This window comes from Dipodomys spectabilis, unplaced genomic scaffold (genome assembly GCF_019054845.1).
Source record: "Dipodomys spectabilis isolate Male_0828 unplaced genomic scaffold, ASM1905484v1 ptg000147l, whole genome shotgun sequence".
Taxonomy (NCBI): domain Eukaryota; kingdom Metazoa; phylum Chordata; class Mammalia; order Rodentia; family Heteromyidae; genus Dipodomys; species Dipodomys spectabilis.
In genome coordinates this window covers 16,822,313-16,836,300 of record NW_024870824.1, presented here as the reverse complement: position 1 = coordinate 16,836,300, position 13,988 = coordinate 16,822,313, and the positions used below count along the sequence as shown (strand labels likewise).

General features: G+C 43.7%; 1 protein-coding gene across 3 annotated transcripts in view; it reads right to left on the bottom strand.

The window, feature by feature from the left end:
• Hmgxb3 (HMG-box containing 3) overlaps positions 1 to 13,767 on the bottom strand; it is a 62,681-nt gene extending 48,914 nt beyond the window's left edge. For 2 of the 3 annotated variants that reach the window (XM_042692210.1, XM_042692209.1), the window contains exons 1-5: positions 13,476 to 13,557; positions 10,600 to 10,738; positions 9,564 to 9,738; positions 5,227 to 5,724; positions 3,842 to 3,940 (exon numbers count right to left, since the gene is read on the bottom strand). In XM_042692210.1, coding sequence (XP_042548144.1) covers positions 3,842 to 3,940; positions 5,227 to 5,724; positions 9,564 to 9,738; positions 10,600 to 10,736 — 909 coding nt within the window. In that variant the 5' untranslated portion in view covers positions 10,737 to 10,738; positions 13,476 to 13,557. Of the gene's footprint in view, positions 1 to 3,841; positions 3,941 to 5,226; positions 5,725 to 9,563; positions 9,739 to 10,599; positions 10,739 to 13,475 lie in introns of all 3 variants that reach the window. The other variant, XM_042692211.1, reaches the window with a different exon arrangement.
• Positions 13,768 to 13,988: the final 221 nt, after the last annotated feature.

Below are 13,988 nucleotides of genomic sequence, written 5' to 3'. Positions count from 1 at the left end.
CAGAGCTGCCAGGGTCAAGAGGGTCACAGGTCTCAATAACACAGAGGATCTGGAAAGGTGCAGCCAACACCTGGCGCTTGCCCTGGATTCCAACAGAATACAAAAAAACCAGCAGCTCTGCAGTGAGAGAGATCCAACAACTGAAACATGAAAAGAAAGACCTGCAGGATCAACAGAGGAAAGAGAATGAGATGATGATCTGTGTGCAGGAAGCACTGAAAACAGAGCTGGAACTCCACAAGCTAGCAATACAGATGCTGGTGTCAGAAAAATTAGATTTACAATCTCCCCTGGCCCACATGTAACAGGTGGCCAATGAAAGAGAACTGGAACACAAAGGTCTTGCTAGCTGCTTGCTAGCTAGCTTCACAGCAGTGCAACACAGAGCTAGAGATGACATTGTCTGCAGTCTCCACCATGCAGAATAAGACCAACAAAAACAACCTAGAGTGCATTGAAGCCCTGAATGACATGGAGCTGCATGCAGCTCCAGGCAAAGGCCAAAAGCTATAAAGACCTGGAGGAAGACAACATTGAGCTGCAGGAGAGGCTGGAAGTGCTCCTGACACAGAAGGCTGACGTGAAGATCAAAATTCACAAGTCTCAACAAGCACTAGGAGAGCAGGCAGAGTTGAAAAGACAACCAGACAACATGAAAGAGTTAGGGACAGAACTAAAGCTGGAGAGAGACACCTCCTAGAGCAGATGAGCCAACTGAAAGAGGAGAGAGAGCAAGGGATGAGGCAGGTGTTGGACATAGAGACCAACTTGGTAGGACTGAGAAAGCAGCTGTCAAGAGATGCTGCCCCTGCAGCTCCCTGAAGGGTCATCTCAGGCTGAGCAACAGCTGCAGGCCCAGGTCTTCCAGGTGCAGAAGGAGCTCAAGTACCTGGAGACACAAATTCACATCCAGGGGGAGGAGAACCAGAGCCTCAGTCTCCAGAACCTGGGGCAGCAGCAGTGGCTGTGGATGCTGGAGAAGAAGACTGAGCAATGGGATCAGCATGCTGAGGATCAGCACAAGATCCTCGAGACAACAGAACATGAGACCATGAGATGCACACTGATGCAAAATCGAGAGCTGAAAGATCAGCTGGTCTAGAGGCAGGTTGCTTTCCACAGGCTGAGCAGTGAGGAGGAGGAGCTTACCAGCATCCTACCCTCAGAACAGCAGGTGAAGAAACATCAGCAGAAGCTAGATCAGCTGGAGGAGAAGTCAGAAGAACAGAAAGAGATGAATGAGTTAAAGAGCCAAGCAGCTCAGAATCTGCAGGAGCTGAGAACCACTAGCACATGGCCTCTAGTCAGCAGCTGACCTCAGAGAAGGAGGCCCTGCAGCAGCACCTGCTGAGGCAGACCTAGCTGCTGGAACAGTTGAAGAAAGAGCAGGTGCACACCAAACTGGAGAGCCTGACAGTACCTCAAAAGTTACAAGACACTCTGACTGAAGTGTCTGGAAGCAACAAGGCATGAGAACAAACAGCTGTGGGCCCAGTTGAGCTTCCTGACCTTCCCTGGGAAAGGTGAAGCCCTTAGCAAAGAAGTAGAAAAGGACCAGATGCTGGTGGCTCATGTCTATAATCCTAGCTACTCAGGAGGATGAGATTTGAGGATCATGGTTCAAAGCCAGCCCTGGCAGGAAAGTCTGAGAGACTCATATCTCCAATTAGCCTCACCTTGAGCCAAAGAGCTCAGGGACAGCACCCAGGCCCAGAGTTCAAGCCTCACAACTGACAAAAACAAAAACAGTAGGAAGGAGTAAAAGGGCAATTACCCGTGATGTGACTGTCCCAGAGGATCTAAACAACCTACAAATCAATGTGGGATTTTTACCTAGAAGCACTATCCATTACTGAATCAAAGAAAGGTGAAGCTCAGCTGGCAGCTGCAGAAGCAGCAAGCCTGTTGTGGTTGCCTGGCCACCTGGCAGCCTAGTGCTAGAGAAAGCTGGAGTGCCAGGCCTCTTCCCCTCTGGGGAGACGGACAGGACACACAGGTGCCCCAGAAGCTGAAAATCTCTGCTTCATCTGCAACCTGTCAGACAAGGCAGACTACCAGAATCAAGTGGATGACCTCAACATTGAGGCAGCCAGCTGTCAGAACACATCATCACCATTGAAGAGTCCATAGTTTTCTATAAAGAACACATAGAAGTCCTAGATGATCTGTATCAGGAGAAAGATAAGTGTGTAGGCTGGCTTTCCCAGAAGTGGAGGAAGGAGGAGGAGCTGAAGGAGCTGCTGTTATGTCCTGCAAGTGAGGACACAGTATGCCAGGAGAAGATGCTGGCAGCCTCCTAGACCCCTGTTGCTGAGGCCACTCAGACCTGTGGGACCTACAAAGTTGAAGCAAGAGTTTGAAGAGGTGCAACTTGAAGACTATGCAGAACCTCCCCAAGGAGAGGCTTGGGTAGGTCCAATGGTAAAGTCCACCACAGAGCAAATGGTGTCACTGCTCCCCAATATGCATCACCATTAAGAATTTGCAGCGGTTGAGCAATGAGCCCTCCTTCCCTTTTTTCTATAGATTGATGCAAATAATGAGTTTGAGATAATTGCTATCTAAAGACCTGGCATCCACCACTCAGCAAAGTAGGCTCTCATTCTCTTCCATGTACTCTGTGACTCAGCATATGAGTGGCATTCTCTGAAGCCTTGTTATAATGGGTTATGGGAAGGGGTAACTCCAGGCCAGACAGGGCAGAGGTTGTTGAAAGAGCCCCATATCCTGCCCATGTAATTGTAACCCCTCTGTACAGTACGTTCACAAAAAAATAAAATTAAATTAAATTTAAAAAAAAAAAAAAAAAAAAAGAAAGAGGCCCAAACTCTAGGAATATCTCCTAGTCCATTGCTTGCCAGAAAAGGTGTCCTGATAGTTATTACAAAGAGTAACCTATGTACAAAGGAAGACGGGGAGCAATGGCATATTGTACTAGTGCCCAGGCCCTAAGTTCAATCCCCAAGACCAGTGTGCACACGTATACACACACACACACAAACTTAAAAACAGGGTTATGAATGTTGATCTGTGGTAACATACCTGGCTAGTCAATGTATTAAGCAACATTAACAAGACTCTCAACTAAACCATTAAGCTGGGCCTGGTGGTGGGTTCCTGTCATCCCTGGTACAAGAGAAAGTAAAATAGGACGATGGTAGCAAAAATGTTTCAATGAAAACAAACAGGGCTAGGGTCAGGACTCAAGTGTTAGAATACAGGCCCAGAGTTCAAGCCCCACCACACACACACACACACACACACACACACACACACACACACACACACACACACACACACACACACACACACACACACACACACACACACACACACACACACACACACACACACACACACACACACACACACTCAACTGTATTACAAAATACTAGTCAGGAGCAAATACTGAGAAGTACTTTACATACCATTTATAACTAACCAAAAAGACATTTAGAGGTAAATCTCAGCTCAGATGCTGTAGCCTATGATAGAAAAAACATCCATACCGAGATTAAAGAAACCAAAATCCTGGTTCTGGTTTACAGCTTAAGAGACCTTGAAGTACTTTCTCTTCTTTGGATCTATTTTCTAATCTGTACAATCACAGTATCTAATTGGATCAGAGACTCTTTACTTTTTCAAACTCATATATGCTTCCAAGAATTTAATAAAATTCATGGAACCTATTTCAGGGAAACCAACTTCAAGAGAAGTTTTATATGACTTGAGGGAGATTCGTGGCTTAGTGGAAGCTCCACTATACAAGCACAATTTGTAAACATACATGAAATAACTAAGGTCTTTGCTAGCTTCAGCCTTCTATTCCCCATGTACTAACCAGTTTGATAGAGCTGGGATTCTCCACTACTGAGTAGGCAGGTAGAGGCACCATGATGAACTGAGCAGCTGGTGCAGAGGAGCTACCTTCACTGGAATCCTGTGGGAAATGAAAAAGATAGTGTCACTGAAACAGTGCAGAACACCAAGGCCACCCACACACTTGGAACAGTCAGTCTAGTCCAGTATCACAGACAATATGCTTATCCAAACTGCTTATCAAAAGAAAGAAGTCTGGTTATCTCAAAACAGACTAAAGAAAGATAAAACTACAAGAGAAAATGTGCTATCCTCAATTTATAGCTTAAAAAACCCCTAGAATTCTGGGAGACTTAAGATGTCCAAGATCACATAAAAAGAATTGAATTCTTCTGACCTTGGCAGATGTTCTTAAAGTACCTAACTCATTGTAATTATACTCCTTTTTCATAAACAGCATCAAAACAATAATAAAAAGGACTAGACCTGTGAAGGACTTCTTTGTAGGGGTACCTTCTTTCTTTACCCACCCAGAGCATGTTGTGTCACTTAAGGCTGAGCCAAAAGACTCTCATCTAGGCTAGTAGCTCACACTTGTAATCCTAGCTACTCAAGAGGCTGAGATCGGAGGATCATGGTTCAAAACCAGCCTGGACAGGAAAATCTGTGAGACTCTTATCTACAATTAACCATCAGAAAACTGGAAGAGGCACTGTGGCTCAAAGTGTTAGAGCTCTGGCCTTGATACTCATTTCCGAGGCAACTATTCCATCAGGATAAAAGTTGCGCGGCGCGCGTGCGTGAGTGTGTGTGTGACAGATTTCCCTTTTCTTTCTCAGTTACTGTTATCAACCTGAGTTTGATTGTCTTTCTATGCCCAGGAATTCCTTTGAGAGAGAGAGAGAGAGAGAGAGAGAGAGAGAGAGAGAGAGAGAGAGAGAGAGAGAGAGAGAGAGAGAGAGAGAGTGTGTATGTGTGTGACAGATTTCCCTTGTCTTTCTCAGTTACTGTTATCAACCTGAGTTTGATTGTCTTTCTATGCCCAGGAATTCCTTTGAATGTTTTTCATACACAATTCAAGAACTGTTTGTTGAAACTGACTTGAACACAATGGTGTTAATAGCCTGACAAGTCCTGGGTTTGCCTTATAGATAACCTAAATACTGTTTCCACTTATTTATTTCATGTACCATCTTAGGTGATAGAAATGTAGGCTGAGCAGAGCAAAGAAACTGACGAGAACTTTAGCAAGTCCCAGAGTCAGAAGCACTCGATAAATTACTGCCAGTATAAGTGCTATACCAGCACTTTAAATGACCACGGCTCCAAAATTACTACATGGTGATGCTGGCTGCCTTGTTAGTAACTCCAAGTAAAGCAAAAGACGTTAGTACCAAAGCCACTTACCCTCACAACTGTTACCACTGACACGCTCTCCCCAATTTGGGGGTGGGGCATAGCCAGGCTTCCAGGGGTAAAGTCTGGTGAGCCATTCAATAGGGTCTCTTCAATTACCAAGCTTGTCTGGTAAGGCTGATGGCTCTCCCCTACCTCCAAGGAAGCCTCCTCCAGAAGCATATCCTGGCTGAGGATCTCTGAGGTGGCAATCTCCTGTACACCACCTGGCTGAGCAAGGGCTCCCACCTCTTCAGCCAATGCCTCCACAGCCAAGCACTGCTCTGCCATGCTTGCATGACTGGAAACTGTCTCTGGGACAGTGTTGGACGGAAGAGGAAGTCCTTTAGGGGGTATCTGGTTCTGAGCCATACATAGCTCTATCTGAGGGCAGCTCCGGTCCTCCTGTAGGCTGCTCTTGGGGATGATGATATAATCCGAGCGGGGTAGGATCTTGCGGAAACCAGGAATGTCTGGAACCACAGCAGTCAGTGCAGAGAGCTTAGAGTTCTGAGGATGACGAAGCCAGAAGAGAGAGAGAAGCAAATGGGCTATGGTCAGACAGATACACACTAATCAGCTCATTTTTTTCCCCTGCAAAATAACCAAAAAGACTGCACTTTTTTTTTTTTTTTTTTGTATTGGTACTGAGGCTTCAACTCAGAGCCTGAGTGCTGTCCCTTAGCTTTTTTAGTCAAGGCTAGAAAGCTATTACTCAAACCACAACTCTACTTCAGACTTTTTAGTGGTTAACTGTTTACTGCTCGGACTGGCTTCAGATTCCAATCCTCTCAGATCTCAACCTCCTGAGTAGTTAGGATTACAGGTGTGAGACAACAGCATCCAATTTCAGGCTACACTTTCTTGAGCTAACAGACAGGGTCGGCCTCCATCAACATTATTTTCATTTAAATGAATGTACCTTACTTGTTCAATCACACAGGAAACAGATAACATGGATTGAACTATGAACAGAACACTTATCTTGGCATTAAAACTATGTCCTGGAACACCAGGCCTGGTATAGTCTTGAGCAAATGCATTCCCTTCTTGTGACCTCAACTGTCACATTTATAAAAGGAAGAAGACTCTAGAAATGCATGAGTTCCCTTCAACCTTTGGTATTGTAGGATTCCAAAGTACAATTTAAGCAGCAGATAATGTTCATTAAAAATCCCAAAAGCAAGTTGGGAGTTGAAGGCAGTAAGTCAGGATTCTGAATTCATCTGTTTCTTGAAGACTGACATAGAATGATGAGTCAAGAATGGTAGTACATGTCTGTGATCCCAATACATGGATAGGAAGTAAAGGGCAATGTTAGCCTGGGCTACATAACAAGACTCTGTTTCAGAAACTGAAACAAGCTGGGTGCTGATAACTCCTGCTTAGGAGGCTGAGATCTGAGGATCATGGTTCAAAGCCAGACCATGCAGGAAAGTCCATGAGACTCATCTCCCATTAAACACCAAAAAGCAACTGTGACTCAAATAGCAGAGTGCTAGCCTTGAAGAAAAAAGCTTAGGGACAGAGCTCAGGCTCTGAGTTCAAACCCCAGGACTAGCACAAAACAAAAACAAAACTAGAACAAAATAAAAAAGAAGGGGACAAGCCGGGCACCGGTGGCACACGCCTGTAATCCTAGCTACTCAGGAGGCTGAGATCTGAGGATCACGGTTCAAAGCCAGTCCAGGCAGGAAAGTCTGTGAGACTCTTATCTCCAATAAACCACCAGAAAACTGGTAAAGCGCTCACCTTGAGCTGAAGAGCTGAGCAATAGTGCCCAAGCCCAGAGTTCAAGCCTCACGACCGACAAAAAAAAAAAAAAAAAGAAGGGGACAAACAGATCATAAAACTGAGAAGACTCTGATCCAGAGTATTTACCAAAGGGCTATCAGATAAGGTCCTGAATATATTAAGGATAAATGGGTATTAGCACTGATACAGTACCTTACACGTTTAGAAAATGCTTTTAAACTCATGATCTAAGTTTGTCTTTAAAAACAACACTATTACTATTATTCCCATTTAACACTATTCCCATTTAACACATAAGAAAATTAAAGCTAACAGGTATGAGTTAAATTTCCTAACCACAAAATTAGTAAATTGTAAAGATCTAGATTTCACATCAGGTATTCCAAAGACCAAGACCAACTACTAGAAATTCAGCCCTGTACAACTAATTAGCACCAAGAAAAAGCATTTTTGTTTGAAAAATTTCAACTTAAATGGGAAGTCATCCCCCAAAAGATTAAGGATCTTTTAAAAAGAGCACTCAAGTCAATTATAAAAAGTTAGTGAAATCAAAAGTAAGAAGTCAATGAGACTACTTAGGGCACAAAGGCAACACTTAGAGATAAAAGAAACTGACTTGAGTCCTTTATTGAAGTAATGGAGAACTGCATTCTTAGACCACCCTTTGAAGCAGATAGATTAGAGGAACAAGACTAAATGGTGGCACATACAAAGGAAGGTCTGGACTTAACCCAAGAACAGAAAAACTTGGATAGTCAGGATAACACTAGTTTTGCAGACTGGAAGGAGTAACACAGAACCATAGGCCCCATATTTGGCAGGAGATCTGAAGAGCCACCAAGGAATAGCTTGCCCCAGGGGTGCCAACAGGCTCCCAAGACATACACCTTTCCCAAGACATACACCTTCACTCTCCAGGAAATCTGGGGAAGGACAAATATAGCACATTAAGCTTCACTCAGACGTTGGAACTTTCCAGGTGTTCAATAAATGCTAACTTTTCTTATTATTAATTTAATCTACTTAACAACAACATTTATGGACCAAGCCAATGTGTTAAGAACTCAGCTGAGAGATTTCTATCATCTATTTTAAAAATTATGAATAGTTTTAAGTGTTTTTACATATGAGGAAACCAAGACTAAGATAATGATGAAGATAAGGTGTCTGTGACTTATAGCTAAGTATGCCACAGTATTGTGAAATTTATGTAATCTCAATAAAGAAATATTTGGAAAAAAAAGTTAAATGATACTTCTATTAAGGTCACTCATTTAGAAGAGTTATCAGAGCTACTTCAGTCATCATCTTGGCTGTAGTAGTAGAGATGGGTAAATATAAATAAGGACAGGAGAAAGGAAGAATCATTGCACATGATTAATTCCAAAGTTTTAAAATCCAAATAATTCTAGGATTAGACAGCATTTTATCTCTGACAAAATGGCTGCTGATAGGAAAGGGTAGGGCTCTAGGGGTTGAAAACCTCAAGTGTTCTCTGCCATTGAGTTATACTCCCAATTCCTAATAGTGTTGATTTTATAATGCAGACACCAAAGAGAATAGGTATATTTTCTTAAGACTTTACTTCTTCTACAGAGATTCTCAAACTCATTTTAAATAAATCATCTAGAGGAGGGAATAGAGAGGTGCATCTTCAAGAGTGAAGGTTACACAAAGCTCTTTTAAGGCAGTGGAATGTCAAGCTAGTAAGGATAATGTAATCTAAATGGCAGTTACAAATTGGACTCCAAGGAGGGAAAATAAAGCACATTCTGCTATAATGTGGTTGTTACTTTCCAAAAGTAACAACTTTTCTCTACATTATCAAAAACAATTTTGAGACAATTATTTAAATTGAAAAGAGGAGTTCAAGTTAAAAGAATTCAGCTTGCAGTAACAAGAATTTCAGTTTGAAAGAAAAAGCCATGCAAGAACTTGAGGCCCTGAGTTCTAGCCCTAGTATTGCCACAAAAACAAAACAAAAGACGAATGAACAATAATCACCAGTTTACCATCACTGTATTTTGTCATGGGAACTAGAACTAATAAAATGGCAGACATAAATCTAACTATTTCCTTATTAATTCTTAAAATGCACATTTAAGAGCTCAGTCTCAGACTCTGCCATCATCTCTAACTTTAATCTTGCCTTTTTTTTTTTGCTTCTAGCATGATTTACAACCAACAGCATTAAGAAAGACTCTGACATTACACAAAACTGCTATATCTTAACTGTAAGCCTAATTCCTGATTACATTATAAAGATACCAGTCAGTGTAATACAAAGTTACACTGAGTTTTATAATATGAAAACACAGTATAAGGGAAATGTTTACAGAAGTTATTATATTAAAAGGAAATGCTACTAACTAGCCATGAGAATTAGGAGCTCCATTATACTAAAATTTAGTCCAAAAAGTAAAGTAAGATTCACTGCACAGAACTTACAAAATGCCAGCTCTATATACTGTTGCAATCAAAGAGAACAACAGAGTTCATAAAATCATCAAAATGGAAGCAGATAATGGCAGGCTCAAGTAAAGTAAAATGATAAAAATCTTCCCAAGAAAAGAACAGGGGGTATAATTACTTACAGGATCCAAACCTTCTTTTTCTAATTTGGCTTTCTCCAAGTAGTAACTCCTCTCGGCCACGCTGAGAAGCCTCCAACTCTCACTAATCTTTTTATTGATCTCAGACTGTGGGAGGTGGGGAAGCTCTTGCTGCACTTTCAAGTAGATGTCATAGTAGTAGAGAAGATAAGCAGATCTGAGGAAGCAATAAATTTCTTCCCTTACTCAACCAGCACATACTATAATGTTAGGGGCTGGGCAATCAACAAGTTTATATAAAATCCAACTTCTTGATTCAATGCATTTACCTAAATAGGGACTAGAGGTCAAGCAAAGATTATTTGTGATAGCCTAGATGGTGTTTGGTAAAGACAGCTGTGCTCCTTTTAAACACTTAGAAGCAAAGATTCATCTAGACCACTAGGATATATATTGGATATATATCTAGGAATATATTGCCTTAAAAGCCAATAGAGCCAAAGAAAGATACAGCATGCTATTATTCCTCTCCCAGGACAAGGTTACTAAGGGAAATGATTACCCAAGCTGGCTACCAGTTACATTTTTTTGCTCCTTTACATAGTCTTCGGTCATTTAATAAGTAAAAAGCACCTCCTCCAGGCTGAGAGAAAAGCAGTAGAATGATCAAAGTTACCCAGACGCCTGCAGTGTTCATAGTTAAGAGGGAGATTAAAATTGCAATCTAGGTATTTTCTATAGATAGCAATGGCAGTATTTACAACTTTGTAATTTTATTAATGTCACCTTAAATATTTAAACAATACCAAAAATAATGTATTTTTGCGTATAGATTCTACTCTGAATGGTGTAATTTCCTATGACAGCCAGGAAATAGAATGAAACTGTAACAAGAATGACACATGCTGGCATAAATCCCACCACTTTCCATTGCCCATCTCCCTCTCCTCCACCCCAATGCCCATTCAGACTTAAGAAAATTGAACTCTTTCTCAATGAATCTCAGAAGTCTTCTCCAACATAGCTCTTTAAGTAGCTTGTTCATAAATACCAGCAACCACCAAAAAAATTGGCTAACCTGGGTTTCTTAGCCTTTTCTCCATGTATTTTGTATTTTTTCTTCTTCTTGGGTGGTCCAGGGGAAGTATAACAGTAGGCTTCCTCAATTTCCTCCATCAGGACAGTTACCTCAGTACCATCATATGATGCATCCATGGCTAGAGGAAAATCAAACATAGTATTTTAAGAATCCATCCTACAAGGGCCAACAGCTTCCAGATCAAATAATCCCTTACCTCTGTTGGACTTTAAGGCTTAGTTAGCTATTTCCTAAATTCAAGATCCTAAGAAGCACACAGGGACTTGATAAACATCCAGATTCCAAGGCTCTACTCAGTCCTCTGAATCAATCTCTAGGAGAGGCAGGAAAGATCTGGCCCACAGAAGGCCCACAAAGTCATTTGATACATGATAAGACAGACACTGTGTTAATCACCTTGGATGTTTCTTGATGGCTGCTTTCAGCTGCCTGCTTGGACTGATCATTTTATAAGGCCCTCAAATGATGTTAAAAACACCCACTGAAAATGAAAATCTGAATGCTTAATAAATGCCTCAGGTGATTCTTCTGATTAGGCACTGGCTCAGACAGCCTTTTCATTTACATTCACTCATGGGATACAATAATCCATCACCTCAGAGAGTATCAGTCTCACATAACAAGGACCCATATTAAACAGGCAATAAGAATACCAGCTAGTAGTTAAAAGTTCTGGCCCCTCCCTTATGTTTTACCACCATAGTCATCCATTCAAACATTCAGTAAGAACCAATACAAGAGATTTCTTGGGGCTAGGAATGTGGCTTAGCGGTAGAGTAACTTGCCTAGCATGCATGAAGCCCTGGGTTCAATTCCTCTGTACCACATAATCAGAAAAAGCCAAAAGTGGAGCTGTAGCTCAAGTGGTAGAGACTCAAGGGCAGTGCCCAGGCCCTGAGTTCAAGCCCCAGGATCAGGGAAAAAAACATTTCTTTACACTCTTGCTAGCTTGTGTGACTTGAGGGTAGATCTTTTAACTGTTAGTCTTCTCCTCCTCCCCACTCCCCCCTCCACACACACACACACACACACACACACACACACACACACACACACACACACACATCTCATTGAGACAAGACTCAAAAGGATTTAATAGACAAACTCTACTTGTGCTACACAAATTAAATACAACTATCTGGGGGGAGATATTTAACAACCTGCCCAAGACTACCAGGCTTAAATGTAGACTTGATTTTAATTTTAAAAATGCAACTCCCTGGCTCTTTCTCATAATGCCAACATTGCTACTTATCTCAACTTGCAATCCTTTCCATTAAAACTATTCAATAATATTTACTGAATAAGAAAGAAACTAGGAGAGAAAAAAAAAAAGAAACTAGGAGAGAAAGATTCTAGGCTGCTCAAGGTAGTAGCCACTATACACATGTCGTTGCTAGACACTTGAAATAGGGCTAGTGTGACTTCAGGACTAAACTGTTTCATTGGACAACAGTCCAAACTGTAACCAGTCATACCAACACTAGCTCTCTGGGGCTGGCCTAAAATACAGAAAATCCACTAGCAACTTTCATGCCTAGGTAAAAACCTGAATCACTACTAGTGAAGTACTAAGGTAGAGTCTTACCAACTTCAATCCTTGAAGGAAAAAAAGTTCTCAGAATCCATCTGAATTTTATGAGAGAAATATGATTGCTTCTTAAAATCTGTCAGGATATTGAGGATTCTAGAAAGTTCTTATCATAAACACGGGACTAATGGGTACAGTACAAAGCTCAGCTGTATTTCATTTACAACTCACTCTACAAATGATAAGGTAGCCAAAGATAATGAGAAACAGAATTTTAAGTGAACTCTGAAGACCTGGATTCAAGTCTAAATTCTCACCATGTGATTTCTGTGTGTATTCCACATCCTAAATTTCAGCTGTTTCTAATCTGAGGATAAACTCAGTGGCCAAGTTCTGAGATGCAACAATCCTTTTAATGATGTGGTGAACGCTAAAAACCCTCCCTTTGAAAATGTTGACACAGTATTTCAACTCTAATTCTAAAGATTTTATCCAGGTTGAGAACGTATTATTCCTAAGGTCCTTTATAGCTCTGTGTCATCTCTGAATTCTCTTATTTCCCCCTCCCCTAAAACCTCACACACACACAAAAAAAATCTGCATTCTAACTGCCATTGTGCCAACCCAGGAAGAGAACAGTCCACAACTTGGCTGGGTAAACAAAAGGCCAAAGGGTTAGGGAAGCTGGAGTTAAGTCAATAATTGACTTCCTAGCCCTTGAAAGCCTATAGAGAAAGCAGTAACTTCAAGAAGACCACCAGTTTAGAATGACATGTAAGGTTTAAAACCAAAGTCATTACAACTACGTTGGGGTGGAGGCAGGCAGGGAGTAGCCTGAGATTTGGCTTCACAAGTATCTTTTGAGACCCTAGGCCTCAGTGCAGCAATATGAAGAAAGGCAGACTACTGTGAAGGTTAAAAAGCAGGGCTCTGAAGGGCAGAGCGATGCTCGGTGTAATGATTTAGGCTCTACCGCTGCATACACAAGCAGCTCCACCACGAAATCCTAAAACCTTCAGCCATCCACTTACCCCTCTTAATTTTCTCATCTGCAAAACAAAGAGGAGCAGCACGTGAAATACGAGGCACACCCCCACCGTCCCGTCGGATCCCGCCCGGAACCCCCCGAGGGGGGGAGGAGGGGGTTGACAGCTCCTCCGCGGGCCACTGGCCTTGGGGAAGCCCGGGCTGGGACGCGCCGACGGTACGGACTGCGAGGCGAGGCCCCGGAGGCGGGCTGGCCCGGCTCCACGGCTGGGGGAGCGGGTCGCGGAGCCGGGAGCCGCGGCGGCGCGGCCGGCCCGGGCGGGCGGGAGGGACTTACCCGGAGGAGGGCGCGGGTCGCGCGGCTCACATTCCCGGAGGCCCCCGGCCCCGGGGCGCGTCGAGGGGGCTGGCCGGCGCGCTCGCGCTCCCCGCTGCCGGCGAGAGGCGGCTCCGGTCCTGACAGCGGCGACGAGGAAGAGGAGGCGAGGGCTCGCGCACGCATCCCGGGGGCTGGGGGAGCCCCGGCCCGGCCCGGCGACACTCGGCGCGGAGTCGCGACCACCCCTCGCGGTCCCCGCAGCGGAATCGCGACGCAGGGTCGTGGAGACTGCCGGAGCACTGGCTCGCTCCTCAGCCTCTCGACCGGCGCCTGCCGAGGGCCCCGGGGGTCAGGCCCCGGGGAGCCCGAGGAAGCCAGCAGGGACACCGGCGTCGGCGCGGCAGCGGTCCGGTGGCGGCAGGGGCGGCAGCGGCGGCACACCACGGAACGCCAGGAGGACCCGTCCCGGCGGCCCTCGCGGCGCGCCGGAAGCGGCCGGCGGCGCGTGACTGCGCGCGGCACCCCCGCGCA